Below are 27,142 nucleotides of genomic sequence, written 5' to 3' on the forward strand. Positions count from 1 at the left end.
TGACCCATTTTTGAATCAGGTTGATTGTTTTTTGTTGTTGAATTTTAGGAGTCCTCTATATATTCTGGATATTAATCCCTTATTAGATACACAGTTTACAAATATTTTCTTTCATTCTCTGGGTTCTTTTTACTCTGTTGATGGTGTCCTTTCACTAAATAGATGCAAAAAATGTTTTTAAATTTTGGTGTAATCTTATTTATCTATTTTTTCTTTTGTTGCCTATGCCCTTATTGTCATACCCAAGAAATCATCTCTCAGTCCAGTGTCATCAAGGTGTTGCCTCGTGTTTTCTTCTAAGGGTTTTAAAGTTTTAGGTCTTAAAACCTAAAGATCTGGGGACATGGATCCATTTTGAGTTAATTTTTGTACATGGTATTAGGTAAGGGTCTAACTTCATTCTTTTGCATGTGGATATCTACTTGTCTCAGGACCGTTTGTTGAAAAGACTGTCTTTATCAAATGGTCTTGGCAGCCTGGTTGAAAGACATATATGCAAGGGTTTATTTCTGGACTCTCTATTTTATTCCATTCATCTGTATGTCTGTCTTTATGCCAGTGCCGCAGCTGCACTGTTGATGACTGCAGCTTTGTAGTAAGTTTTGAAATTCGGATATGTGAGTCCTCCAGCCTTTTTTTTTTTTTTTTTTTTTTTTTTTTTTTTTTTTTTCATGGTCCCTTGAGATTCCATCTAAATTTTAGGATTTATTCACTATTTCTGAAAAAAATCGCTGGGATTTTTATAGGTATTACATTAAATCTCTAGATCAACTTGGGTGGTATTGACATCTTAATAATAGTAAGGCTTCCAATCTATGAACATGAATGTCTTTTTTTTTTTTTTTTTGAGACGGAGTCTCACTGTGTCTCCCAGGCTGGAGTGCAGTGGCGCGATCTCGGCTCACTGCAAGCTCCGCCCCCCGGGTTCACGCCATTCTCCCGCCTCAGCCTCCCAAGTAGCTGGGACTACAGGCGCCCGCTACCGCGCCCGGCTAGTTTTTTGTATTTTTAGTAGAGACGGGGTTTCACCATGTTAGCCAGGATAGTCTCGATCTCCTGACCTTGTGATCCACCCACCTCGGCCTCCCAAAGTGCTGGGATTACAGGCTTGAGCCACCGCGCCCGGCCGAATGTCTTTTTTTTTAATGTCTTCTTCAATTTCTTTCAGAAATGTTTTGTAGTTTTCATTGTACAGGTCTTTCACCTCCTAAGTCAATTTTTAAATATTTTATTATTTTTGATACTATAGTAAATAGAATTGTTTTAATTTCCTTTGGGTTGTTCATTGTTAGTGAATAGAAATACAACTGATTTTTATGTGTTGCCTATGTATCCTGCCATTTTGCTGAATTTGTTTATTAGTTATAACAGTTTTTGTGAAATTTTTAGAGTTTTCTACATATAAGATCATACCATCAGTGATCAGAGATAATTTACTTGTTTCTTTCCAATTTGAATGCCTTTTATTTCTTTTTCTTCCCCAGTTGCTCTGGCTAGAACTTCCAGTACAGTGTTAAATAGAAGTAGTGAAAGCAGGCATCCTTCCTTTATTTCTGACCTTAGAGGAAAAGCTTTCAGTCTTTCACCACTGAGTATGATGTTCACTGTGGCTTTTTCATATAATATGGCTTTAATTATGTTAAGGTAGTTTTCTTCTATTCCTAATTTGTTAAGTGTTTTTATCATGAAAGGGTATTGAATTTTGTCATATGCTTTCTCTGCATCAACTGCAATGATCATGTGAGAGTTTTTTTTTCCTCCTTCATTCTGTTAATGTGTATTACATTGATGGATATTTTTTGTGTGTTGAACTATCCTTGCATTCCAGAAATAAATCCTAGTTGGTCAATTCATTGAATTCCATTTAATTGCATCAAATTATACCAAATTTAGTTTACTCTTAATAGTATTTTGTTTAGGATTTTTGCATCAATGTTCATAAGGACGACTGGATTGTAGTTTTCTTCTCTTGTAATATCTTTGTCTGGTATTGGTATCAGAGTAGTGCTGGCCTCACAAGAATGAGTTAAATACTGTTCCCTTCTCTTCAAGTTTTTTGAACATTTTGAGAGGGTTTGGTGTTAGTTCTTTATGTGTTTGGTAGAATTCACCAGTGCAGCCATCAGGTCCAGAGGTTCTTTGTCAGCAGATTTTTAGGTATTGATTCAATCTCCTTACTAGTTATGTCTATTCAGATTTTCTATTTCTTCATGATTTGATTTTGTCTTGGTAGGTTTTGTCTGTCTGGAAATTTTTCCATTCCATCTGTGTTATTCAAATTGTTGACATATAGTTGCTTATAGTACGCTCTTATAGTCATTTTTATTTCTGTAGAATTGGTAGCAATGTTGCCACTTTCACTTATAATTTTAGTAATTTGAGTTTCTTCTTTTTTTCTTAGTCTAAAATCTAGCTTAAGGCTGGTCAATTCTGTTGATCTTTTCAACGAACCAACTTTTATTGTCATTGATTTTCTCTGTCATATGTCTATTCTCCATTTTGTTTATCTTTGCTCTGATCTTTATTGTTTCCCTCTTTCTGCTAGCTTGGAGTCTCATTTGTTCTTTTTCTAGTTCCTTACACTGTAAGGTTAAGTTCCTGTTTGAGAGCTTTCTTTTTTAATGTAAGTATGTATAGCCCTGAGTTTCCCCCTTAGCACTACTTTCACTGTGCAACAAGTTTTTAAATTTGTGTTTTCATGTTCACTCATCTCTAAGTATTTTATAATTTCCCTTGTGATTTCTTCTCTGATCCTTGGTTATTTGACAGGGTGTTGTTTAATTTCGTGATTTTTTAAATGTCCTTATTGCTGATTTTTAACTTTACTCCTTTGTGGTCTGAAAAGATATCCTGTATGATGTAGATCTTTCAAAATCTATTGACACGGACATTGTTGTTGCAACTACCCCCATCATTGCAAGCCCTTCTCCCTCTGGTTGAAGTGACTTCCATGAGATTTAAAGGACTAGCACCCTTTTCTCCCTTCGTTTTTCTCTTTTTACTCTTTTGAGAGGTAGACATTGAAGACTAGCACACTCAAAAGCAACCATATATGTGGAGAAAATTAAAGAGTCATTGCACATGCTCAGGGGAAGTCACAGGCTCAGAAAAGACCTAAAGAGACCTTAAAGTTATACTTTATGCTGATCCTTAGCACAGAGACAGCAACAATCAAAATTATAAAAACAAGAAAAACTGGCAAACTCTGGGGAAGAAAGAGATTCTGATCTCACAAGGCATACAAAGAAACTTTCCTATTTCAAAGGAAAAAAAAATAAACCAACAGAAACGGTCACTGAAAATGACTTGGTGGTAATCTACTAGACAAAGGCTTTGAAAGAACTATCTTAAAGATACTCAAATAACTAAGGGAAAATGTGGAGAAAGTCAAAAAAACAATGTAGGAACAAATGAAAATATCAGTAAAAAGCTAGAAAATTTAAAAAGAAACCAAAAAAATTCTGGAGCTGAAAAGTACAATAACTGAAATTTAAAATTCACTAGAGAAATGCAAAGGCAGAGTTCAGCAGGCAGAATAAAGAGTCAGGGAACTTGAAGATATGACGGTGGAAATTATTGAGTCTGAGGAGCAGAAATAAAAAGACTGAAGAAAGGTGAACAGAGCCTAAGGGGCCTGTGGGATACCATCAAGCAAACCAACATAAACATTGTAGGAGCCCCAGAAGAAGAGAGAGCAAAGGGAGCAGAGAGACTATTTGAAGAAATAATGGCTGATAACTTCCAAAATACGATGAATGACATGAACATAACCATCCAAGAAGCCCAAAAAACTCGAAGCAGGATGAACTCAAAGAGACCCACACTGAAACATTCTAATCAAATTGTCAAAACCCAAAGACAAAGATTTTGAAAACAGAAGAGAGAATGATTCATCACATGTAAGGAATCCTCAGTAAAACTATTAGCAGATTTCTGATCAGAAATTTTGAAGGCCACAAGGCAGTGGGCCAATATATCCAAAGTGCTAAAAGAATAAAAACTGTCCTCCAAGAAGCCCACATCCAGCAAAACTGTCCTTTAAAAGTAAGGGAGAAATTAAGACATTATCAGATCAACAAAAGCTGAGAGTGTTCATTACCACTAGACCTGCCCTATAGGAAATGCCAAAGGGAGTCCTGCAGGTTGAAATAAAAGGATGATAGACAGTAGCTCAAAGTTGTATGAAGAAATAAAGATCTCAGCCAGGCATAGTGGCTCATACCTGTAATCCCATCACTTTGGGAGGCCAAGGCAGGAGGATAACTTGAGCCTAGGAGTTCAAGGCCAGCCTGAGCAGTATAGGGAGACCCTATCTCTATATAATAAAAATAATTTTAAAAATTGACCGGCCGGGCGCGGTGGCTCAAGCCTGTAATCCCAGCACTTTGGGAGGCCGAGGCGGGTGGATCACGAGATCAGGAGATCGAGACCATCCTGGCGAACGCGGTGAAACCCCGTCTCTACTAAAAAAATACAAAAAAAAACTAGCCGGGTGAGTTGGCGGGCGCCTGTAATCCCAGTTACTCGGGAGGCTGAGGCAGGAGAATGGCGTAAACCCGGGAGGCGGAGCTTGCAGTGAGCTGAGATCCGGCCACTGCACTCCAGCCCGGGCAACAGCGCGAGACTCCGTCTCAGGAAAAAAAAAAAAAAAAAAAATTGACCAAGCATGGTGGTACATACCTGTGGTCCCAACTGCTTGGGAGGCTGAGGTGGGGGAATCGCTTGGGCCTGGGAGGTTGAAGCTGTAGTGAGCTATCACCACACCACTGCACTCCAGCCTGGGCAACAGAGCAAGACCTTATCTCAAAATAAATAAATAAATAAATTACCAAATATCTCAGTAAAGGTAAATATATGGACAATTATAAAAGCGAGTATTGCTGTAACAATGGTGTGTAATGCTACTTTTTGTTTGCTACATAATTTAAGAGACTAATGATTTAAAAATAACATTATGCTTTTGGACACATAATATATAAAGGTGTAATTTTGTGACATCAATAACTAAAAGGGTTGGGGCCAGAACCACTCAAGGAGCAGAGTTTTGTTTGTCATTGAAGCTAAACTGGTATAAATTCAATTTAGACTTATAATTTTAGGATGTTAAATGCAATCCCCATGGTAACGACAAAGAAAATAACTAAAGAATAAATACAGAAGGGAATGAGAAAGGGATTTAAATGTTTCACCACCAAAAAATTAATTAAACACAAAAGAGGACAGTAATACTGGAAATTAAGGACAAAAAATCCATAAGGTATGCAGAAAACAAATGCAAAATGAAAGAAGTCCCTATTTATCAGTAATTACTTTAGATGTAAATGGATTAAACTCTCCAAACTCTCTCTGTTAAAAGACAGAGATTGGCAGAATGGATTTAGAAAGCCAAATCCAACTATGTGCTCTCTATAAGAGATGCACTTTAGATCCAAAAACGTAAATAGATTGACAGTGAAAGGATGGGCAATGACATGCCCTACAAATAGTAACCCAAAGAGAGCGAGAGTGGCTGTACTAATACCAGACAAGATAGACTTTAAATCAGAAAATGTTACAAGAGGGAAAGAAGGACATCATATATTAATAAAAGGCTCAATACAGCAAGATATAATAATTATAAATATTTATGCACCTAATAACAGTCCATCACAATATTTATATCTTACATTGGGAAGATTGTTGCTGGCTCTGAGTCTGCCTCCAGTCTGCTCATGTTGCTTTTGTTGTAATGGTGGTCGTATCTGGGAGCTCAGTATCAAGAGGGCAGACTTGAGCCCACACTGCCAGGCTTCAGACCTCAGCTATTAGCTCAGTGCCCCCCTGGGCAAGTTACCTACACTAGGCCTTGGTTTCCTCATCTGTTGGAGTGGGGATGGTAATAGTACCTATGTCCAAGGGCATAGGTCCAATCGTGAATGTTAAATGAAGGGATATAGGACAGTATCTGGTACAGAATAATTATAGATTTTTCATTGACATTTTATACATTCTGTTTTCTTCAAAGACTTTCTGGTTCATGTTTTGCACTCAGATGCTTACTTTTCCTGGAATTTATTTGGGAGCACCATGTGAGGTAGTACCTTTATTTCTAGGCACAAGGTTGGCCCTCATCCCAGCCTCCTTCCACCACTCTGAAAGGCCACCATATCATAGCCTAAGTTCTCTTATGTTGTTATACCCATTGTTGTGTGGACTGTTGGCCTGTTCCAGCACCAAAACCAAAACTGTAATTTTATTGTTTCATTTGATAGCACAAGTTTTCTCATCACTCTATTTTTAATTTTGCTCAACTACTCTTGCTTTTTCTACCAAGTGAAACTTGGATTCATTTTGCAAACTCCTATCTACAAAAATGCAAAAATTTTATTTGGAAATTTTAATTAAAATTACATTCTATTATAGATTCAGTTACCTATAGCCTGGAAGCCATCCCTCCTCACTTTGAATTTTCCTGCCTTTCTGGATTAAACCAATGTATTTCTTAAATGTATTTGATGTCTCGTGCCTCCCTAAAATGAATAAAACCAAGCTACACCCCAGCCAGCTTGGGCACATGTTCTCAGGACCTCCTGAGGGCTGTGTCATGGGTCATGGCCACTCATATTTGGCTCAGAATAAATCTCTTAAAACCTTTTACAGAGTTTGACTCTTTTCATCGATGATATATTTTTCTAAGGGCTCACTAAATTCTCTCTCCCTAATCTCCCATGCTTTCTCTCTTTCTATAGATAGATAGATAGCTGTTTTTATTTTTATATACATATATATATATTTTTTTCTCTTTTTTAAAAAAACTTTGTTCAGTTGCTTTTCTGAGTAGACCATCCTATCTTTAATAAGGACAGTTTTGTCTCTTCTTTTCCAACATTTATACTTTGTTTATTTTCACTTCTTATTGCATCAGCTTCCAACACAACACTGAATAGTAGCATAAGGTCAGCACTGTTTGCCCCCACCCCATTTTTTTTGTACTCTAGTAAGCATTCTTCTAATGCAGGAGTTTTTAACCCAGGGTTAGATCTGTGAATGGAATCCCTGAATTCCTGGATGTAATTTCTGTATATGAGTATCTATGCGTTTGTGTAAGGTGAAATTGTCTAGACTCTTAAAAGGGTCCATGACCACAAAGATAAGAACCACTGTTTTAGCTTTTTGTGTAAAATATGATGTGAGCTCTTGATTTGAAATGTATATCCTTTATAATGTTAATCCTACTCCTAAATTTCTTACTAGGTTTTACCTTGTCTGGCTGTTGTTGTTTCTCAATTAGAAATTGATGTTTCAGGGATCTGTTGAAGCAATTGCATATTTTTCTCTTTTTATGTTAATGTGACTTATACTAACATATTCCCTAGTGTTTGTGGCATCACTGTACTTTAACTTCATATTATAGTTCTGGTATAGTGGTCCTTAATATGCTATTGGATTTTAGTTTTTAATATTGGCTAGAATTTCTGTGATAATTTTATGGGATTTTTAGTGTCACTTTTCTGGCCTGGAACCTCTGTGGCCAGTGGCGCCTTTGCCCAAGTTCTTGTCCTGTGTCCAGGAAGAATGAGGTACGCAGACAAGTGGAGGGTGAGCAAGACAGAGAAGCTTTATTGAGTGTTAGATCTCACAGGAGACCCGCAGGGGGCAGCCCCTCTCTGTAGGCAGGTTGTCTTGTTGAGTGTTCAGCTCTCGGCAGAGAGAAGGCCCTGGAGTGGGTGCTCCTGTCTGCAGGAAGGTTGTCCCATTGTCTCTGCAGCTCTTAGCAGACAGGAGGCCCTCGAGAGGGTGTCTCCTCTCTGCAGACAGGGCATCTCAACTGGTGTTCAGCTTTCAACAGAGAGGAAGCCCTGGAGTGGGTGGCTCCTCTCTGCAGCTGGTAGTGCTGATGTCCCTTCATGCCCTGAAGCTCTCAGCAGAGAGGGCAGCTCTTCTCTGCAGCCGATCGTGCCATGTTGTGCCCTGCTCTGATGGAGCCTGGGGCTTTTATGGGCCCAGAGGGGAAAGTGCATGCTGACTGGTCCATGGGCAGCCATGTGTGGGCCCAGAAAAAAGCACCTTGAGTTCCCCTCTGGTTCATAGGACAGGCAGCCTGGCCCCCAGGCTTCAGGCCTGTCCCAGCCTGAAGGTGGGGCTTAACTGGGGACCCACCCCCATCTGCCCAGGGGCCTATCTGCCTCCTGCAGCCATCCATGGTGCCCAGGCTTCTGGTACTAAGGCGCATGTGTGCCCAGCCACCCTCAGCACCCCAGGCTTCCCCTCCTGCACCTCTCAGTGCCCACAGTCTGGAGGGGGCCAAGGCAGCAAGGGGCTGGCATGTCAGCACTGCCACAAGCAGGCACACACCCGGCCAGGCTGTGACAGTGCCCAGGCTCAGCCCCAACTCTGCTTTGAGATTGGAGTGGGTGCTGGGAGCGGGAAGAGGCTGGGCAGCGGGAACAGGCACCTCCAAGCCTACAAGGGCAAGAGGGGCCTTCCCTGGCTCCCCAAGAGTGCAGGGATGCCTGGGTCAGCAGCCCCAGTTTGGGCAGCTGCAACTGCACCAGGAGTGGGGGCGGGCTCTTGCCTGCTCTGTGGAGCAGGAGGCCCAGATCCATAGCCACGAGTTGGACAGCTGCAGTTGTACCTGGAGAACTCCCACCTCGCCCACCTGCAAGGGGCAGGGATCCCACTTATCCCCAGCTCCTGCGGGCTCCGTGGAGCATGGCACCTGGCCACGTCCTCTCGCCACCTGGGGTGGGGTCTCCAGGTCCTTGCCAGACCTGAGCCAGCATCCCGGTCGTGGCAACACCGCCGTGAGCTCCCTTTCACCCAGCCCAGCCCGTGGCAGCAACCCTCAGGGAGGCAGTCTGCAGGGTTGGGGGCCTGTCTACCTCTGCCTTGGGCCCTCCCTGAGCAGCCGGTGTGATGGCAGCAGCTACATCAGGTGGCCTGCCACTGCCATCCGTAATACTTATAGTGATATTTATCTGTAGGTACTTTTAGGGATTTTTTTTTTTTTATCAAGCTTTGGTCACAGGTTATGCCACATTTAAAAATGAATTGGGAAAAGGTTTATCCTTTTATGTTCTAAAACAAGTTAAATAGCATAGAAGTGTTTGTCCTTGAAGGTGTGAAACTCACCCACAGACTGCCTGAGCTGGCGCCTTTGGGAAGGGACTTCATTCCTCCCTGGGCCCCAGGCTGAGCGGGTCTGGCCTGGGTCACCTCCTCCACTCCAGATGCCGCAGAATCACAGCAACCCTTCAGGGCCCTCTCCTGGCAGCACCTCCCCTGGTTCTGGTGCTAGGACTCGCCTCCCGTCTGCACCGAGGGGAGGGCGGCAGTCCCATCCCTGCATTACCCTGAAACTGCATGCTCTGAACCAGACCCAGTGCCCCTTCCGCCCGGCTGCCCAGCTGCTGCCAGCCCCACTCTGCGGAGCCAGTGGCACAGTGAGGCCCGTCCTGATGGCCTCCTGGAGCTGGAGCTCAGGCCAAGCCACAGGGCATCAGGGAGGACAGACGTTCAAGGGCTGGGTCCATTTGCTCCAGGATCCTGGCACCCAACAGAAAGGAAAGCCAGGCTAATGACAGCCGTGTCCCCACACTTGACAGAGTCCTCCCTCCGTCCTTATCAAAGTTTAAAGGGAATGGAGCCAGGCTGGAGAGAGTGCCTAGCTCTGCAGGGGAGCCCGTCTGGGGAAGCTGGGATCTTTCTCCCGCCCTCCCCTCTGCGCTGCTTCCAGGGCAGCCCCAGGCAGTCAGGGGCTCCAGACAGTGGTGCTCCATTCCCTTCCATGCCAACCCGCCTAGCTGCCTACTCCATCCAGCCCTGGAGGGCAGGGAACGGCCTCAAACATCCAAATCCCACCCAAAACTGAGCCCAGAGGCACCCACTAAACATCTGTTTACCCCACCCAGGGCAGGGCAAGAGGGCACAAGCCCCCCCAGTTCAGATGCTGCTGACGGTGTGTGCTGGGTGCAGACCCCGCTTCCTTGAAGACTGAGGGCAGTGCCCCCAATCCCGCTGACCTGCTGTGTGTGCACCTGCCATGGGGGAGGGTGCCAGGGGAGAGGCACTGGAGGTGTCTGAGCTACCCCCACCCCCTGTTGCAGGACTTCAGGGCCACAGGTGCTGCCAAGATGCTCCAGGGCCCCTGCTCCGTGCTCCTGCTCTGGGCAATCCTGGGGGCCACCCAGGCCCAGCAGCAGGAGGTCATCTCGCCAGATACTACGGAGAGAAACAACAACTGCCCAGGTGCCAGGGTTCGGGGGCCGGGGGCTCTGGGCATTCAGGGGGCAGGTGGGACCAGTGCCCAGGTGCCAGGGGTCAGGAGGCCGGGGGCTCTGGGCATTTGGGGGGCAGTCAGGACCAGTGCCCAGATGCCAAGGGTCACCAGGTGCCAGGGTTCGGGGGCCAGGCCTCTGGGCATTTTGGGGGCAGTCAGGACCAGTGCCCAGATGCCAAGGGTCACCAGGTGCCAGGGTTCGGGGGCCAGGCCTCTGGGCATTTGGGGGGCAGTTGGGACCAGTGCCCAGATGCCAAGGGTCACCAGGTGCCACGGGTTTGGGGGCCAGCAGTCCCTCCTGAGGCTGGCTCATGACAGTCCCGTGTTCCACAGAGAAGACGGACTGCCCCATCCATGTGTACTTCGTGCTGGACACCTCGGAGAGCGTCACCATGCAGTCCCCCACCGACATCCTGCTTTTCCACATGAAGCAGTTCGTGCCGCAGTTCATCAGCCAGCTGCAGAACGAGTTCTACCTGGACCAGGTGGCGCTGAGCTGGCGCTACGGCGGCCTGCACTTCTCCGACCAGGTGGAGGTGTTCAGCCCACCGGGCAGCGACCGGGCCTCCTTCATCAAGAGCCTGCAGGGCATCAGCTCCTTCCGCCGCGGCACCTTCACCGACTGCGCGCTGGCCAACATGACGGAGCAGATCCGGCAGCACGGCACCAAGGGCACCGTCCACTTCGCCGTGGTCATCACCGACGGCCACGTCACCGGCAGCCCCTGCGGGGGCATCAAGCTGCAGGCCGAGCGGGCCCGCGAGGAGGGCATCCGGCTCTTCGCCGTGGCCCCCAACCGGAACCTGAAGGAGCAGGGCCTGCGGGACATCGCCAGCACGCCGCACGAGCTCTACCGCAACGACTACGCCACCATGCTGCCCGACTCCACCGAGATCGACCAGGACACCATCAACCGCATCATCAAGGTCATGGTGAGCCGCGGGCGGGAGCACCGTCCACCCACTCCGGGCCTCACTTTACCCCTCCGTGAGTGCCGAGGCCGAGGGAGGAAGCTCCGGGCAGGGCCTGGGCCACTCAGGTGTCCCTCGATCCCCACCCAGACTCGAGGTCAGCCGCCCCAGGTCTCCAGGCGCACAGCTAACCAGCGTGTCTGTCTTTTCTGCAGAAACACGAAGCCTACGGAGAGGTGAGTGGCGCTTCCCTTCCTGCCAGTGCTGGCGGGCAGCTGACCCAGCAGAGATGACGGCACCAAGCTGCCGACTCCTGGCACCTCCAGGCTGGAACAGATGAGAGGAGAGGGAACCACCTGCTCCATGTTGGACCTGAGGCCTTGGAGTCTGGACAAAGCCCAAAGCCAGGCTGTTTAGATCCCGGGGGGTCAGCATTAGGGCACCCACAGAGCACGTGTTGCAGGGAGAGGTCAGGGTCTGGCCTCCGGGCAGAGGGGATCCATCCACCCTGGACTCCAGGCCCGAGCCCAGCCTAGTAGGTCGGGGGGAGAAGGAACTGGCATCATCGGGGTCCATGACATCCCCACCTCCCCGTGCGTCCCAGCTGCAGCTCTCAGGAAGGGGAGCAGGCGTCTGCAGTCTCCCCTGTGAGGTTCCTGCAAAAACGTGCCCTGCCTCAGAATGGCTGCTCACTGTGGTTTCATGGCTGTGTACAAATGGTGCCTTCCTCACCGATGCCCCTTGCTCTTCCATCCTTTTGTAAAATTTATGTATTTATATTTGTTTTTTTTAGAGACAGGGTCCTTCTCTGTCACCCAGGCTGGAGTGCAGTGGTACGATCACGGCTCACTACAGCCTTGAACTCTGAGGCTCAAGCTATCCTCCCACCTCAGCTGCCCGAGTAGCTTGGACTACAGGCACCTGCCACCATACCTGGTGTGAGCATGTAGTTCCAGCTACTTGGGAGGCTGAGGTGGGAGGATTGCTTTCATATTTTTTCATAGAGATAGTATCTCGCTATGTTGCCCAGCCTGGTCTCTAAGTCCTGGCCTCAAGCAGTCCTCCCGCCTCGGCCTACCTAAATATTGGTATTCCAGGCGTGAGCTGCACCCGGCCTTTCTTCCCTTCTATTTTCTGTCATGGCTTAAACCAGCCTTGGTTTTTCAAAACTTACCTAGAGCACTTGACAGAACCAAACTCTTTGGCTTGTCCCTGGTGGGGGCAGAGCCTCACAGTACCCCATGTGTGCTCCCTCACCCCGCCCGGGTTCTCAGGGCGTTTCAGCGTCTCCTTGGCCCCAGCTGAGGGTCGTGGGCTACACGTTCTGAGCCCCTGCTCTGCCACCTGGGGAATGTCCCACCCATGCAACCTTCTGTCTCTGCTTGCTCGTTTCAGTGCTACAGGGTGAGCTGCCTGGAAATCCCTGGGCCCCCCGGCCCCAAGGGCTACCGTGGACAGAAGGTAAGAAGCCTGGATTGCCTGCAGGGTCTGAACTACTGGGAAGCCCCTGATTTGTTTTGAAATCACATTTGGCCAGGCGCAGTGGCTCATGCCTATAATCCCAGCACTTTGGGAGGCCGAAGCGGGCAGATCACAAGGTCAGGAGATCGAGACTATCCTAGTTAACATGGTGAAACCCTGTCTCTACTAAAAATACAAAAATTAGCCGGGCGTGATGGCATGCGCCTGTCGTCCCAGCTACTCGGGAGGCTGAGGCAGGAGAATCGCTTGAACCTGGGAGGCGGAGCTTGCAATGAGCCGAGATTATGCCACTGCACTCCAGCCTGGGCAACAGAGCGAGACTCCATCTCAAAAAGAAAGAAAAAAAAATCCACATTTAAGGCCAGCTGTGCCTCAGATGGTCTCAACACTTCTGACCCTGGAGAAACTAAAATTCTATATTTGTCTAATTCCTTTTAAATAGTATATTGAGAAAAGCAGAAACTTTAAAAAAATTATTAAGATATACCATTAAACTACTTTTGTAAGCAAGCATTTTCAAGTAAGTAAATAAAATGTGAGATGCGTTACAGTTAATAATATGATTGCTCATTAACATGAAGGAACCTCTTTTGTGGCCTATTAGATAAGTGGTTTTAGGGAGCCTGGTTTGAACGTCTGCATTTTCTGGTTTGAACGTTTCCTGCATTTTCCTAACAGAGGTGCATAAAATAAAATCCTTCCAAAACTCACTAACAGAATATGTGAAACTCCAATAATTCATGTCTGTCAAAAATTATAAAGAAAGGCATAGGAGGAGAAAGCAGCTTTTAAGGAGGTGAAATAAGGAATTGACTGTCATAGAGGATGGTATTGCTAAGTAGCTTTGTGTTTTTCTAGATTTGGATGACAGCTGTCTAGACCAGTAGGTAACTGGATGTACTTTCTCCAGGATGAGACATCTGCAGGCTGCAGGTCAAATCCTGCCATCTCCTTCCTTGGCTTCTCCAGTCCTGGTGGCAGTGCCTACCCCACCACAGCTGGGAATGAATTTGCCACTTGGGGCAGCCTTGGCTGCACACAGCAGTGCAGTGACCTGTTCTGTTGGGGCCACTGGAAGCTGCCACAGGGGCCACTGTGGTTAGAGTTTGAGGGGGTGGCAAGGTGCCAAGCAGAGCCCAGGACAGGGCACAGCTGCAATGTTCCAGGAGCCTCTGCCCACCTCATTCCCTGCCCTGAGTTTCCTCCCTTTTCTTCCCTTTGACCTCTTAATTCCTCCCCTTTCCTCTGCTCCTCTTTGCACTTAAATTGGGAGCATATCAATAAATTTATTTATTTAATAAAATTCTGTCATAGATTAAAATTTTAATTCCAAGGGAGTATAACCTTTATGTGGTTTTCTGAAGTCCTGATCTTTCTAAAGCTACTTAGATAAATTAATCTTTGTAGTGACAGTGACCTGGGCATCGCTGGAGAAATCAGAGCCCAGTGTTGGCCATGGTCACAGCCACTGGGTACAGAAGGGACCCCCACGGGCCAGGCACCCCCACCCCCAGGCAGCTGTTCTGGCTCCATTTTGCAGGTGGCTTTGTGGGAAGCTTCCCTCAGAGCTGGGAGAAATGGGTCAAAGCAAACCCTGGTCTGACAGAGCCTGGCCCCTTGGGAAGCAGCCGACACCAAGACATCGCCACCTGGGCAGGGGAATCAGTAACCTCTGCTATGTCACCTCTCAGAGGAGCTGTGGCAGGGTCCCCAGCTGCCTGCCGCCCACCCTACCCTGCCTCAATTTACTCCTTTCTCTGTTGCCTGCTTTTAGGGTGCCAAGGGCAACATGGGTGAGCCGGGAGAGCCTGGCCAGAAGGGAAGACAGGTGAGTGTCCCTGCCCCACGCCCGCCCCGCCTGCAGCCTGGTGCCCCAGGGCTGGGCTCACACTGCTGCTTTGTCCCTCACAGGGAGACCCAGGCATCGAAGGCCCCATTGGATTCCCAGGACCCAAGGTGAGTGACCTCGGCCAGGGGCCTGGCTCCACCCTACGGCCCCAGCACTGCCAGGCAGGCTCCCCCAAGCCCAGCCTCGGCCTCAGCCTCTACCACCCTCCCCCAGTTACCAAGGAACAGAAGCACCTCGATAACTTGACGGCCGTCCCAAAACCCAGCCTCCGGCCCGACCCTGGGCTCAGCCTCCTCCACAGACTCTTTGTCGAGAACACCAGACGCCAGCGGCCCACCAAGCACTCCCCTCAGCCTGCAGGGCCGGCCCTTCCCTGCCTGCGTCTCTGCAGAACTCCTCACTAATCCCCTCTCTCCTCCTGCCCCCAGGGCGTTCCTGGCTTCAAAGGAGAGAAGGTGAGGCTCTCACCCTGACAGACCTCAGACCTGCTCCAGCCTTGGCCCAGACCCACCTGGCAGCGTCTGCCGCAGCCTGTCACTGCTCCTGGGGCACCGGCCTGGGCTTTCCTCAGTGGTGGCTTCGGGGGTTCCTGGGGGGTCCTGTGGCCTCGAGTTTGGCCTAAGGGCTTTGGCCCCCCAGAGACAGCAGTACCCATGATGCTTTGAGGCACCGAGCTCACTGCCCCGGCTTTCCTCCTACACAGGGTGAATTTGGAGCCGACGGTCGCAAGGTAGGCTGGTTGGGTGAGCAGAGCCCCTCCTTTCTGCTGCTTAGGGCAGAAGGACCGGGGCTAATGGAGTCCCCTCTTCCTTCTCTCTCCAGGGGGCCACTGGCCTGGCTGGCAAGAATGGGACCGATGGACAGAAGGTAGAGGGAGCCTCGGGCTCACAGCTGGACTGGTCTCACAGAGGCATCCGAGCCTCTACAGAGCCCCCAGATCCAGCCTGACCTGTCAGCTTACACGTGTGCATACATGCATACACATGCATACACAGATACACACGCACACACATGCACACACGCACACGGAAATACGTGTGCACATATACACATGCACACATGTACACACATATACACACGCACATGTACATGGACACATATGCACATGCACACGTATACACACATGCACACACACGCCCATGCACATGCACATACACGCACTCCAGGTCCCGCCACATCCTGCTGCCCCACCCAGGGCTTCACCAGCCTGCATCTAATTCAGGGCTGCACATCCTGGCTTGGGGCAGCTCCACAGCTGCCCACAGAGGCCAGCAACAAGCCCACCTCCTCCCAGGCTGAGCCACAGGAGAGCACCACCCACTCCTTCCATGGCTCCCCGTGGGAATGTCCTCTGTGCCCAGGGAGCTCTGCCCTCAGGGCCACTGGGAGGCAGCCTGGGCTGAGGAGCAGCCAGGGATGGCCTGTTCCCGCACACCGGCCACTCTGCCTCCCTGGAGACAGCTGCACAGCAGCCATGGCCTCATGCGTGCGTCCGTGTGCTGGGAAGAGAACGCTGCAGCTCAGGGGCAGAACCAGGTGGGCTGTGCCTTGGTCATTGGCACACACAGACCCCAGAACCCTGCCCTGAGACGACTCCTGCCCCCTTCTCCTTCAGGGCAAGCTGGGGCGCATCGGACCTCCTGGTTGCAAGGGAGACCCCGGAAACCGGGTAAGGGCCGTTTGCACCCCTCCTTCAGCCTCGGCTCAGGGGGTATGGGTGCCTGACTGGGCGGGACAGTGGTTGCTGCTGCAACGGGAGCTTGGGTTCTCCCGGTAGCCCAGCACCCCCAGCCCAGCGTTCTGCTGGGCCTGAGTTATGTAAGGAATTCCCCCTGGGAGCTCCTGGTGGATCCCCGTGGCCTGGAGACCTGATGCGTCTTAAGCTTCAGTGTCACTGGACAGCTCCATTTCCCTGAGCAGCAGATCTGGGCCTGGCCTGTCCGTCACTGAGCCTGGGGCCTCACAGCGAGGGTGGGAGGTGCCTCCCAGGCTGGGACAATGGGGCACTTGGGCCCTGGCTCATGGGGAGAACCTCACCCGCCGTGTGCTGAGCTCCACCTCTCACTCCTCTCTCAGGGCCCCGATGGTTACCCAGGGGAAGCCGGGAGTCCGGGGGAGCGAGGAGACCAAGGTGGCAAGGTAAGTGACCTTGTCAAGATGCAGGCCGGCCAGGGCAAGTGGGGTCACCAGCTTCCAGGGGTTTCCCTGCCCCCCACCGAGAGGGGCCTCCTGGAGGCAGCCCCAGCTGAGAAGCTGAGCAGAGAGGGCCTTTCCTGAAACACTGGTCAGTGAGGACTCAATGGCCATGGGACGCAATGAGGGGTACCCTGCCCACTGCTTCATCAGCTTGTGTCTAACCCAGGGCTGCACATCCGGCTTGGGGCGGCTCCACCACTGCCCACCTAAGCCTCAGCAACAAACCCACCTCCTCCCAGGTGCAGCCCCAGGGAGCCCCACCCACACCTCCTGGAGCTTCCCCATGGGAACGTTCGTGCCACGGGGGCTCTGCCCTCCTGGGCTGCCTGCGGTATCGCCCCATCCCTGGCGGCCCCAGGATCCCCAAGGGCTTTTCTCTGGGAGCCTGGCACTTGGACCCAGGGCTTCCCACTTCCGGTCCAACTCCCCTCAGCCCGAGCCCGTCTGGCTGAGCCCCCTGTGCAGATGTGTGGGCGTCCTGCCTGTGACACACACTCTGCCCTCGGCTGGCACGGAGGTTCCGGTAGCCCCCAGCCAGCATCTGGCATCCGAGGTGCCCTGCGGACATCAGGGAGGTGCAGCCCCAAGCCCGACTGTGGGTCCTGCCCCACCGCTGGGCATCCTGCACCCCCTTCCCCTGCCAAAAGACGTGAGGCTGATTCTGCAAACCCTTCCAGGGGGACCCTGGCCGCCCAGGACGCAGAGGGCCCCCGGGAGACATCGGGGCGAAGGGAAGCAAGGTGAGCCCCTCTGCCTCTTCACCTGCAGCTGAGCTGGCCACACTCACGCCCATGGCCCGGATGGACGCTCACACTGGCCACTGTCTCTGCTGTCACCATGGTTCCCCATTGGGCTCTGGGGACATGGGGAGGGACAGGAAGGACAGGCCATGTGCCCTGAGCCACCAACTGCTCTGACCTGTGTCCTCCTCACGAGGCTGGACAAGCTCCAGGGGACCCTGCAGGGCCCCACGTGCCTGGCAAGTGGATTCCGCTGGAAGACAGTAGGGGCTCCACACCACACACGGACAGGCGTGACAGTGCCTGAGGGCCCAGGGTCAGGCCCTGCTGTGGCCCCTGCCTCTGGGTGACTGTGCTGTCTCTTCCTTCCTCAGGGGTATCAAGGCAACAATGGAGCCCCAGGAAGTCCTGGTGTGAAGGGAGCCAAGGGTGGGCCTGGGCCCCGTGGACCCAAAGGCGAGCCGGTGAGTCCCTCGCACCCCCGCCTCAGGGCTCCACTCTGAGCATCCTCCTTGCAGCTTGAGGAGGACATGGGGGAAGGGCACCTGGGCTGTAGGCAGGACCCCCTGCTGGCAAGGCACAGCCAGGCCGCCATCTTCCTGAGAAGTGGACCCAGACCACCCCACGGGTACCCCCAGGGCTGAACTTAGAGGGGAGGCCCAGGCAGGTCCTCCATGGTGTTCCCTAAACCCAGCCCCAGCTGCCCAGGCCGTCCTGCGAAGAGTGGGTGGGGCCCGTCCCAGTGCTGACCACTCCAAGGGGATTCTGTCTGAGCACGGAGCCTGCCTAGGAGTGACCGCAGTGGCTGGACGGCACCAGATCTCCGCTGGACCCCAGCTGATCACCTAAAACACCACTCACCGGACATGCAGCTCCACCTGGAGCCTCCCCAGATCATTCCTAACTCCTCAGTATGGGCGGGACCAACCCAACATAGGGATGATGGCTGGTAGCAGAGCCACCGGCGCAGGCTGAGGCCGTGGGGAAGCAGAGCCCTTCTGGAGAGAAGCAGCATCGGCCCCAGCACAGCTCCCACCCTCCCGGGCCTCTGGGCTTGTGCTCAGCTGCCTCCCTCACCCACACGCCTGTTCTCTGCAGGGGCGCAGGGGAGACCCCGGCACCAAGGGCAGCCCAGGCAGTGACGGCCCCAAGGGGGAGAAGGTGAGTCCTTGTGTGGAGGTGCCACAGGGTCTCACTGTGGTGCCCATGGGCCCTCCTGATGAGGGCCCCAACCCCGTTCCTCCCAGAGAACGATAGAACTCCAGGGCCTCACCCTCCAGGGGACACTCCTGTAGAGTCTGAGAACACAGCCCGGAGGTCCCCACACCCCATTCCCTGCTGAGGGAGCTCCGGTACCCGCCCAGGCACACCCCACATGGCTGTGCAGGCACCGCTCACACCCCCGGCCCACTGAGGCACAGGCCCGTGACCTCAGGGGTGATGCTGAAGGGCTGTGTGGCAAAACCCCGGCCACCAGCTCCCCTCGACATCAGGTGAAGGGGCTTCCTCCCGGGCGGTGGACAAGGTCTTACCCACGTGTGGGTGGCCTCAGGGGGACCGAGAGACCCCATGCTCAGAGCAGCAGCTACAGGCACTGGGAAGGGCTGTGGGTGAAACAGGCAACTGGTCCATGTCCCCCTGGACAGACGGGTCTTCCTCTCAGGCCCCTTCCCCAACCCTGGCCACACCCGCCTCTCACGTGGGACCCAGGCTGGAGGCTTCAGCTGAGACCCATGGGGCCTCCCTTCCCTTCCCACAGGGGGACCCTGGCCCTGAGGGGCCCCGCGGCCTGGCTGGAGAGGTTGGCAACAAAGGAGCCAAGGTAGGGGGGCAGGGGAGGTGTACCCCAAGGTAGGGGGGTGAGGGGGGTGAGGGGGGCTGCACCTCAATGTAAGGAGGCCCAGGGAGGCTGTACCCCAAGGTGTGGTGGAGGGGGCTGCACCTCAAGGTAATGGAGGAGGGGTGCTGTACCCCAAGGTAGTGGGAGATGGGGGCTGAACCCCAAGGTAGGGAGGCCCAGGGGGACTGCACCCCAAGGTAGGGAGGCCCAGGGTGGCTGCACCCCCAAGGTAAGGTGGCCCAGGACTGCACCCCAAGGTTGGGAACCCAGGTGGGTGCTGCACCCCAAGGTAGGGGTGCTTAGGCGGGGACTCTGCACCCAGAACCTGGCCTACTCCACGCAGTGTGGTCAGGGCTGAAGGTCAAGTGGAGCCACAACCTCCGGAGGGTCACAGGGGCCGGGGCCAGACCCACCTTACCCCCGAAGCCCTGTAGTGTCCACAGGATTGATATCGGGGTCTCCAGGGTACCACTGTCAGTCAAGAGGACCCCAAACTCCTCCCCTTTCTTCCAGGGAGACCGAGGCTTGCCTGGACCCAGAGGCCCCCAGGGGGCTCTTGGGGAGCCCGGAAACCAGGTCAGTGTGGGACACCTGTAGCCCCACGGCTAGAGGTGGGACCCCTGTGCCCTCTGACCCCACGGCTAGAGGTGGGACCCCTGTGCCCTCTGACCCCACGTCCATGACCTCTTTGTGGCACCACTCGGGTTTCCCTGTCCGTGTGGGGACAGGGTGGAGACAGCCACTGTCCCCATAGGAAACCCAGGCAGCAGGGCCTGGCCTCAGAAGCCAGGACCTGCTCCCCTAGACCCCAAGTACCTCATACCCACTCTCAGCCCCAGCCCCTCATTCTGCCCTGAAGGACCCAGGTGGGGTAGTCAGGGGCAAAGCGGTGGGCCTGAGGGCCTGGATGGGCCACGGGGAGAGGAGGAGCTGGGACCCTCAAGACAGGGGTCCATGGCCCCCACAGGCAGCAGGAGGAGCTGGGGCCATACGCCCTGATGCTCAGGGCTGGACGGAGCATGTCAGGTGACCCCTGGGCATGGCCAGTCCCTGCCTGTGGTGACTTCTGAATTTCTCTCCTGCCCTCAGGGATCTCGGGGAGACCCCGGTGATGCAGGACCCCGTGGAGACTCAGGACAGCCAGGCCCCAAGGTACGTGCTCTCCTGCAGCAGGATGTGTTGGGGGTTCAGGGCAGCTGCCTGAGGAGCAGGACAGGGGGCCGGCCTGGGGCCCCTGTTGCCAGCAGACGTGCCTCAGGCCGGGCCTGTGCCTCCTGTTCTCAGCTCTGGAGGGAGGGGATGCCTCCAGGGTCCAGGAAGCCCCCCGGCTCTCCTCTTCATCGGTGACCCTTGGGTGTGGCTGGCGCATCCTTCCTGAGGCAGGGCCTGAGGGCAGCCATGTGGCCTGAGCAGGGTCCTCCCCATGTGTGGGCAGGCGGCAGCTCCTGGGTCTCTAGGCACATCCAGCCCCAACTGGAGATGGACAAGGCGAGGCTGGCTCTGCCAGGCCGCTGCTCACAGCCAGCCCTGGACAGCACCCCCAGCCCACTTCTACCCCAGTGTGCCCCTTGGGCCCTGTTGAGCACAGCCCCCCAGCCCCACCCCATCCTATGACCATGCTGACCGACTCAACGTCCTCCTCCAGGGAGACCCCGGCAGGCCTGGATTCAGCTACCCAGGACCCCGAGGAGCACCTGTGAGTCACAGCCTGGGATGGCAGCTCCCAGGAGGGGGTGGACATTGTCCCAAGGGCCCTGAAGGTTCCTAGTAGTTCCCTCAAGGCCTCCTCTGTGCAGAAGAAAGTGTGAGGTCCCTCCTACGGGACGGAGTGTGGTGAGAAGGCTCTGGGTGACTCAGCGAAGGACAGGTCCAGCGCAGCATCAGGAGGAGAGTGTGGCTCAGAACGCAGCACGGTGGCCTCACCCAGAGTGTGCAGAAGCCAAGGAGGGAAACGGCTGCAGAAAGCTGCACAGAGGGAGGAAGGAGCACCGGGTCTGAGGCTGAGTCACCCTGACTTCTGTTTACTTCACAGGGAGAAAAAGGCGAGCCCGGCCCACGTGGCCCCGAGGTACATGTGGGTCCTGTGGCCACCTGTGCCCACCCGGGGTGGGGGTCTGCATGCCCACCCACTACTGCTGGGAACACAGCGCCCACCATCACTGATAGGACCATCCCTGTCTTGGGATGGTCCTGGCTCCCCAAGGCCCAGCCATGACACCTATGCTGAGCTCTGAGGGAGCCACCGGCCACTGGCTGGTCCCTTTCCAACCAAAGTTCAGGCTTTGCCAAAAAACCACATAGATATTCCCATTTAAATGATCCCAAAATGCCAGATCGATTTTTCCATGTAAAATCTCACTGGTGTCCCTGGTAGAGATAAATCATCTGTCCCAGGCTAACATGTGTCCCCTGTCACAGGGCGGCCGAGGCGACTTTGGCTTGAAAGGAGAACCTGGGAGGAAAGGAGAGAAAGGAGAGCCTGTGAGTATCACCGTCCTGAAGCCCGCAGCAGCTGGGCAGAGGCAGGGAGGGGCCCTGAGGCTGAGCGTGTGCATCTGAGAGTACGGGAGGATTTCAGGCAACTTGGCCCCAGCCATGAGCACCACCCCCACCTTCCTGAAGGGGACGGCTGGCTCAGGGTCCTCCTCCTTCCACCCACCCTCACTTCCAGCGTCCCCCAGAGTCCCCTCCCCAGCGACCCCCCAGTGACCCCTCCCCAGCATCCCCCACACAGCATCCCCCAGCAGGGTCCCCTCCCCAGCGACCCCAACACAGCATCCCTTCCAGAGTCCCCTCCCCCCAAAGATCCCTCCACATACCATTCCCCTCAGAGTTCCCACACACAGCATTCCCCAAGGGTCCCCTCCCCAATGTCCCACACACAGCATCCGCTCCCAGCATCCCCCAGCAGGTGCTCTGTGCCTCCAAATCCCCAGCCTGGCCAAGGGTTTAACCAGGACTGCAGGTTGGTCTGGAACTGAGTGAGCATAAGACGAGGGATGGATAATGATGGATTGATGGGCAAGTGGATGGGGGTGGGCAAATGGATGGATGGGCGATGAATAGATGAGTGGGTGGATAGAGGATGGATGGATGGGCAAGCCGATGGGGGTAGGCAAATGGATGGGTGGGTGGGTGGGTGGATAGGTGGGTGAATGAGCAGATGTATGGTTGAGTGGGTGGGTGGGTGGATGGATGGGAGGATAGATGGATGGATGAATGGGTGGGTGGGTGGATGGATAGATAGGTGGGTGAATGAGTAGATGTATGGGTGAGTGGGTGGATAGAGGGAGGATGGACGAATGGGTGGCTGGACAGAGGATGGATGGATAAGTTAGTGGGTGGGTGGATAAATGGATGGATGGGTGAGTGGGTAGATGGATTAATTGGTGGGTGTGTGGATAGAGGATGGATGGATGGGTTAGTGGGTGGGTGAACAGGTGGGTGGGTGGGTGGCTGGATGGATGGGTGATTGGGTGGACGTGGAATTGGTGGGTACCTGATAATGGGGTGGAATAGCCATGGATTGGAATGAGCTGTTTTAGCTGCCATTTCTGGGACACTCAGCTCTGCCAGGCCCCTACCCCTCTGATGGGCCAGGCTCTGACGGTGGCCACTCACGGCCTTCCCAGCTCTGGTGCCAGCACAGGGAAGGTGGGGGCACAGCCTCATCTTCCTCCTTGCACCTGTCAGGCCCCCCCAAGGCAGGACCCGTGGTTGGGGACAGCACAGGGCCCTGCTGGGTGCAGAGACTGTCCCTGTGGCCACTGAAGCCTACCTGTCCTTGTTCCTTCTCAGGCGGATCCTGGTCCCCCTGGTGAGCCAGGCCCTCGGGGGCCAAGAGGAGTTCCAGGACCCGAGGTAGGTGGCTGTCCAGTCCCCATGCCCTCCAGACCTCAGCCCCCGGCCTGCCTTGCCAACGTGCACCCAAGCCTCATGGTTCCACCTATGGTGGACCCACGCTTCAGTGGACAGTGGCCTGGGAGTGATTTGGCTGCTCAGCCTTGGCCCCGGCGTCTCAGCCTCATCCTTCCCTCCCCAGGGTGAGCCTGGACCCCCTGGAGACCCCGGCCTGACAGTAGGTGTCACATGGGGCAGAACCAGTGTCCTCCTGCCAAAACTAGAAACCAAGAGCAGCGGGGCGGGGGGAGGTCAGCAGGGGAAGGTCAGAGGGCAAGGTCAGTGGAGGAGGTCAGAGGGTAAGGTCAGCGGGCAAGCTTGGTTGGGGGAGGTCACAGGGCAAGGTTGGTGGGAGGAAGAGGGCGGCAGCGAGGTTGGCAGGGACAGGACCTGACCAGCCTCCCCACGCGGGCTGGAATGTCCCGGGGCCCCTGGGCCAGGACCTTGCTGTGGAAGCTTCTCTGGGGCGGGGGGGACTGCCCTGCCCTGCCTGACGCGTGCATTGCAGGAGTGTGACGTCATGACCTACGTGAGGGAGACCTGCGGGTGCTGCGGTGAGCACTGCCCACGGTGGGGTCGGGGCCCACGCGCCGGGTGGAGGGCGGGCAGGTCTGGGTCATCGCTGGGTCCCACATGTGCGCCTGGCCCTGGGGTCTGAGGTCTCCCCGGTGCCCCCCGCTGACCCTGCCACCCCCCAGACTGCGAGAAGCGCTGTGGCGCCCTGGACGTGGTCTTCGTCATCGACAGCTCTGAGAGCATTGGGTACACCAACTTCACGCTGGAGAAGAACTTCGTCATCAACGTGGTCAACAGGCTGGGCGCCATCGCTAAGGACCCCAAGTCCGAGACAGGTCAGCGCGGCAGGGGCGGGCGCAAGCACGGCAGAGGGGCCGGGCGGGGCGTGGGAGGCGACGGGAAAGGAGAAGTCCAGACATGTCCCTCCAACGAGGGCTCTGCACGGCCGGGGACGCCCCAGCCCCCGAGGCCTCCGGCGACGCCCTCGCGTGCGGCTCACAGGGACGCGCGTGGGCGTGGTGCAGTACAGCCACGAGGGCACCTTCGAGGCCATCCAGCTGGACGACGAACGCATCGACTCCCTGTCGAGCTTCAAGGAGGCCGTCAAGAACCTCGAGTGGATCGCGGGCGGCACCTGGACACCCTCAGCCCTCAAGTTTGCCTATGACCGCCTCATCAAGGAGAGCCGGCGCCAGAAAACACGTGTGTTTGCGGTGGTCATCACGGACGGGCGCCACGACCCTCGGGATGATGACCTCAACCTGCGGGCGCTGTGTGACCGCGACGTCACAGTGACGGCCATCGGCATTGGGGACATGTTCCACGAGAAGCACGAGAGCGAGAACCTGTACTCCATAGCCTGTGACAAGCCACAGCAGGTGCGCAACATGACGCTGTTCTCCGACCTGGTGGCTGAGAAGTTCATTGACGACATGGAGGACGTCCTCTGCCCGGGTGAGCGTGCAGGCGTGGGGCAGTCGGCCAAGGAGCAGCAGGCCCCAGCCGCTGTCTAGCGCCGGCCCCAGGGACACCCCTCACCGGAGGGACAAATGTGCAGCCCAGGACACTGGGCTTGGATGGGAAGGAGTCGGTTCTTCTCAGGGCTGCATGGCAGAGGCCAGCTGCACCCTGAGCCTGTCTGGGCAGATCAGTGGGCGGCCGCTGAGGGCTCGCTAGGGACTGACCCTGGCCTGGCCTCTCTCCTCTCTTCCAGACCCTCAGATCGTGTGCCCAGACCTTCCCTGCCAAACAGGTAATGCAGGGCACCCCGAGCCCCCAACCCCAGACTAGGAGAGCAGCCCCGGTGTCCTTCCTCCTCGAGGGCCGGGCTAGGGGAGGGGCCGTGCAGGGACCCAGCGGGCAGCGAAGCCACAGAGGCTGCTCCTTAGTGAGATGCCCCCGGGACAGCAGGACAGCAGCGCAGGAGAGGAGGGGCTCGGGGAGGGCAGGCTCCCGGGAATGCAGGAACCGCATCATCAGGCCATGGGGCGGGTGCTGCTGGCCTGGCTCTGTGCTTAGTGTGTGGCCACTCGTCTTGAAGGCCCACCACCCAAGGTCTCCATGAGACCTTGCAGTCTCCCTCATTGCTGCCCAACTCCCATGGACTGGCCATGCCTCTGCCACTCGGAGGAAGCCCTGGATTCAGTGAGTGAAACCAACCCAGGGCAGAGGCACTGACACCCACCAGCGCCAGCAGGTCTTGCTCCGACCCTGGCCTGCCTCGGAGCTGCGGCCGTGGCTCTCATCTCTGGGAGTGGGGGAGCCCGTGTCCTGGATGTGGCCCACGTGGATGTGAAGCTGGGGGTGCCCAAGGCAGAGGTTCTGCCAGTGCCCAGGGCTGGGGGTGCCGCCCAGGCTCTGCTGGACATGGTGCTGCCCCCACAGTGACTGCTGCACCATAACTGGGCCCACAGGAGGTCCCCAGGGGCGTTAGGAGCTGAGTTCCCCTCCGTGAGCCATCCCCTCCAGGAGTGTCAAGGTGGGGACGCCATGGAGACGAGTGGGAGGGTCCGACCTGGAGGACCACGGGGACGACAGCTCGGGGTCTGCGGTGCGAAGTCAGCACTTCCTCAGCACTCGGGTCAGGGTGTGCGTTCAGGCGTTCCATGGGGAACTCCCGGGGGGTGCGCTGGGCCACATTCACGGGTCCTGAGGCTGCCCCAGGGAGGAGCAGGGCCATGGACTCGGGGCCAGGGTTCCCCACACGTGCTCTGACAGAGAACCTGGAGGTTGCACCTGCGTCTGGCTGCCCTTCAGCAGGTGGGCAGCCTCTGGTCCCACAACACAGTGGGCTGTGCCTCTGCTGCCGAGGTGTGGGCGTCCCCTCTCAGGGTCTGCCAGGGCCTGCACCAGCACCAGGGGCAGCTGGACCCTGAGGGCAGGAACCAGACCTTGGCCCCTCCACCCAGCCCTTCGTCCCTGATGAGGCAGGGAAGTCTCAGGACCCCATGATGGGCGACACGGCAATGTTCACTGTGGGCGCTTTGCTCTCTACCAGATGGAGGCCTTCCCCTCCCCTCCACCCCGGGGTCCAGCGTGAGTGGGCGCTATGGCCTCCCCTCCACTCTGGGGTCCAGTGTGAGTGGGCGCTGCGGCCTCCCCTCCACCCCAGGTTCTCTCGTGAGTGGGCGCTGCGTCTTGTCAGGGCCTTTCTCTGCGTCTGTGGATGTCACATGACCTTTCGTCTTTAGCCTGCCATTGTGACTGGGAGTGAGCCTGTTGAGCCTCATTGAATTTCCGATGCTGAGCCAGCCTTGCACGCTTGGGATGAACCCACCTGGCCGTGGTGTGTGGCTCTGTTTATGCGTGTGGGCCCTGATTTGCTGATGCCTGCCTGAGGGTTTGTGCTCATCAGGGATATTGGCCTGCACTTTTCCTTTCTTATGATGTCTCTGGTTCTGGCCTCAGGGTGATGTGGGCCTCGTAGGGCCAAGACGGTGACGTGGGGTGAGCCAGTTCTCCCTCCTGGGAGTGGGTCACTCAGGCCACCAGAGCACCACAGGGAAGGCAGCCAGGGAGGACACGGGGGCCCTTGAAGCTCTGGCCTCCTCTGAGGCCTCCAGGACCTGACAGTGACTGGGAGCAGCCCCCCAGAACCCTCCCCTCCTCTCGGCTCCCTGACACCCCGTCCATGACACTCAGAGCTCATCCTCCTTTCAAGCTGTTTGCAATTTCAAAGTGAACTCGACCTTGTGGCTCCAGGAGATACAGCAGGGACAGTGTTAAATCAGCCTTCACCAGCCCACACGGCCAGGCATCCTCCTGGGCTCTCCTGGGCACTGGGTGGACGCCACTGGCTGTGGCCTGGCCCTGGCCTTCTCCACACAGCCCTGTCCACTCTCAAGCCCAGCCACCCTGGGCCTGCACCAGGCCTCTGGAGGTCTCAGTTGCGTGGGGACCAGAGGGTGCCAGAGAAACAAACCGGACGCAGCTGAAGGCAGCCAGGGCAGA

At 54.8% G+C, this 27,142-nt stretch overlaps 1 protein-coding gene across 2 annotated transcripts in view; it reads left to right on the plus strand.

Moving 5' to 3' along the window:
• The window catches only part of COL6A2 (collagen type VI alpha 2 chain), a 34,453-nt gene that overhangs the window by 3,153 nt on the left and 4,158 nt on the right, over positions 1 to 27,142 (plus strand). For both annotated transcript variants that reach the window (XM_031665835.1, XM_031665836.1), the window contains exons 2-27: positions 10,086 to 10,227; positions 10,592 to 11,190; positions 11,385 to 11,405; positions 12,565 to 12,630; positions 14,426 to 14,479; positions 14,563 to 14,607; positions 14,929 to 14,955; positions 15,204 to 15,230; positions 15,323 to 15,367; positions 16,116 to 16,169; positions 16,577 to 16,639; positions 17,374 to 17,436; positions 17,811 to 17,900; positions 18,535 to 18,597; positions 19,196 to 19,258; positions 19,790 to 19,852; positions 20,366 to 20,428; positions 20,922 to 20,972; positions 21,309 to 21,344; positions 21,695 to 21,757; positions 23,075 to 23,137; positions 23,319 to 23,354; positions 23,685 to 23,730; positions 23,875 to 24,027; positions 24,194 to 24,646; positions 24,906 to 24,944. In XM_031665835.1, the coding sequence (XP_031521695.1) occupies positions 10,113 to 10,227; positions 10,592 to 11,190; positions 11,385 to 11,405; positions 12,565 to 12,630; positions 14,426 to 14,479; positions 14,563 to 14,607; positions 14,929 to 14,955; positions 15,204 to 15,230; positions 15,323 to 15,367; positions 16,116 to 16,169; positions 16,577 to 16,639; positions 17,374 to 17,436; positions 17,811 to 17,900; positions 18,535 to 18,597; positions 19,196 to 19,258; positions 19,790 to 19,852; positions 20,366 to 20,428; positions 20,922 to 20,972; positions 21,309 to 21,344; positions 21,695 to 21,757; positions 23,075 to 23,137; positions 23,319 to 23,354; positions 23,685 to 23,730; positions 23,875 to 24,027; positions 24,194 to 24,646; positions 24,906 to 24,944 (2,461 nt within the window). In that variant the 5' untranslated portion in view covers positions 10,086 to 10,112. The remainder of the gene's footprint in view (positions 1 to 10,085; positions 10,228 to 10,591; positions 11,191 to 11,384; positions 11,406 to 12,564; positions 12,631 to 14,425; positions 14,480 to 14,562; positions 14,608 to 14,928; positions 14,956 to 15,203; positions 15,231 to 15,322; positions 15,368 to 16,115; positions 16,170 to 16,576; positions 16,640 to 17,373; positions 17,437 to 17,810; positions 17,901 to 18,534; positions 18,598 to 19,195; positions 19,259 to 19,789; positions 19,853 to 20,365; positions 20,429 to 20,921; positions 20,973 to 21,308; positions 21,345 to 21,694; positions 21,758 to 23,074; positions 23,138 to 23,318; positions 23,355 to 23,684; positions 23,731 to 23,874; positions 24,028 to 24,193; positions 24,647 to 24,905; positions 24,945 to 27,142) is intronic.

This window comes from Papio anubis, chromosome 4 (assembly GCF_008728515.1).
Source record: "Papio anubis isolate 15944 chromosome 4, Panubis1.0, whole genome shotgun sequence".
In the NCBI taxonomy this organism is placed as follows: Eukaryota; Metazoa; Chordata; class Mammalia; order Primates; family Cercopithecidae; genus Papio; species Papio anubis.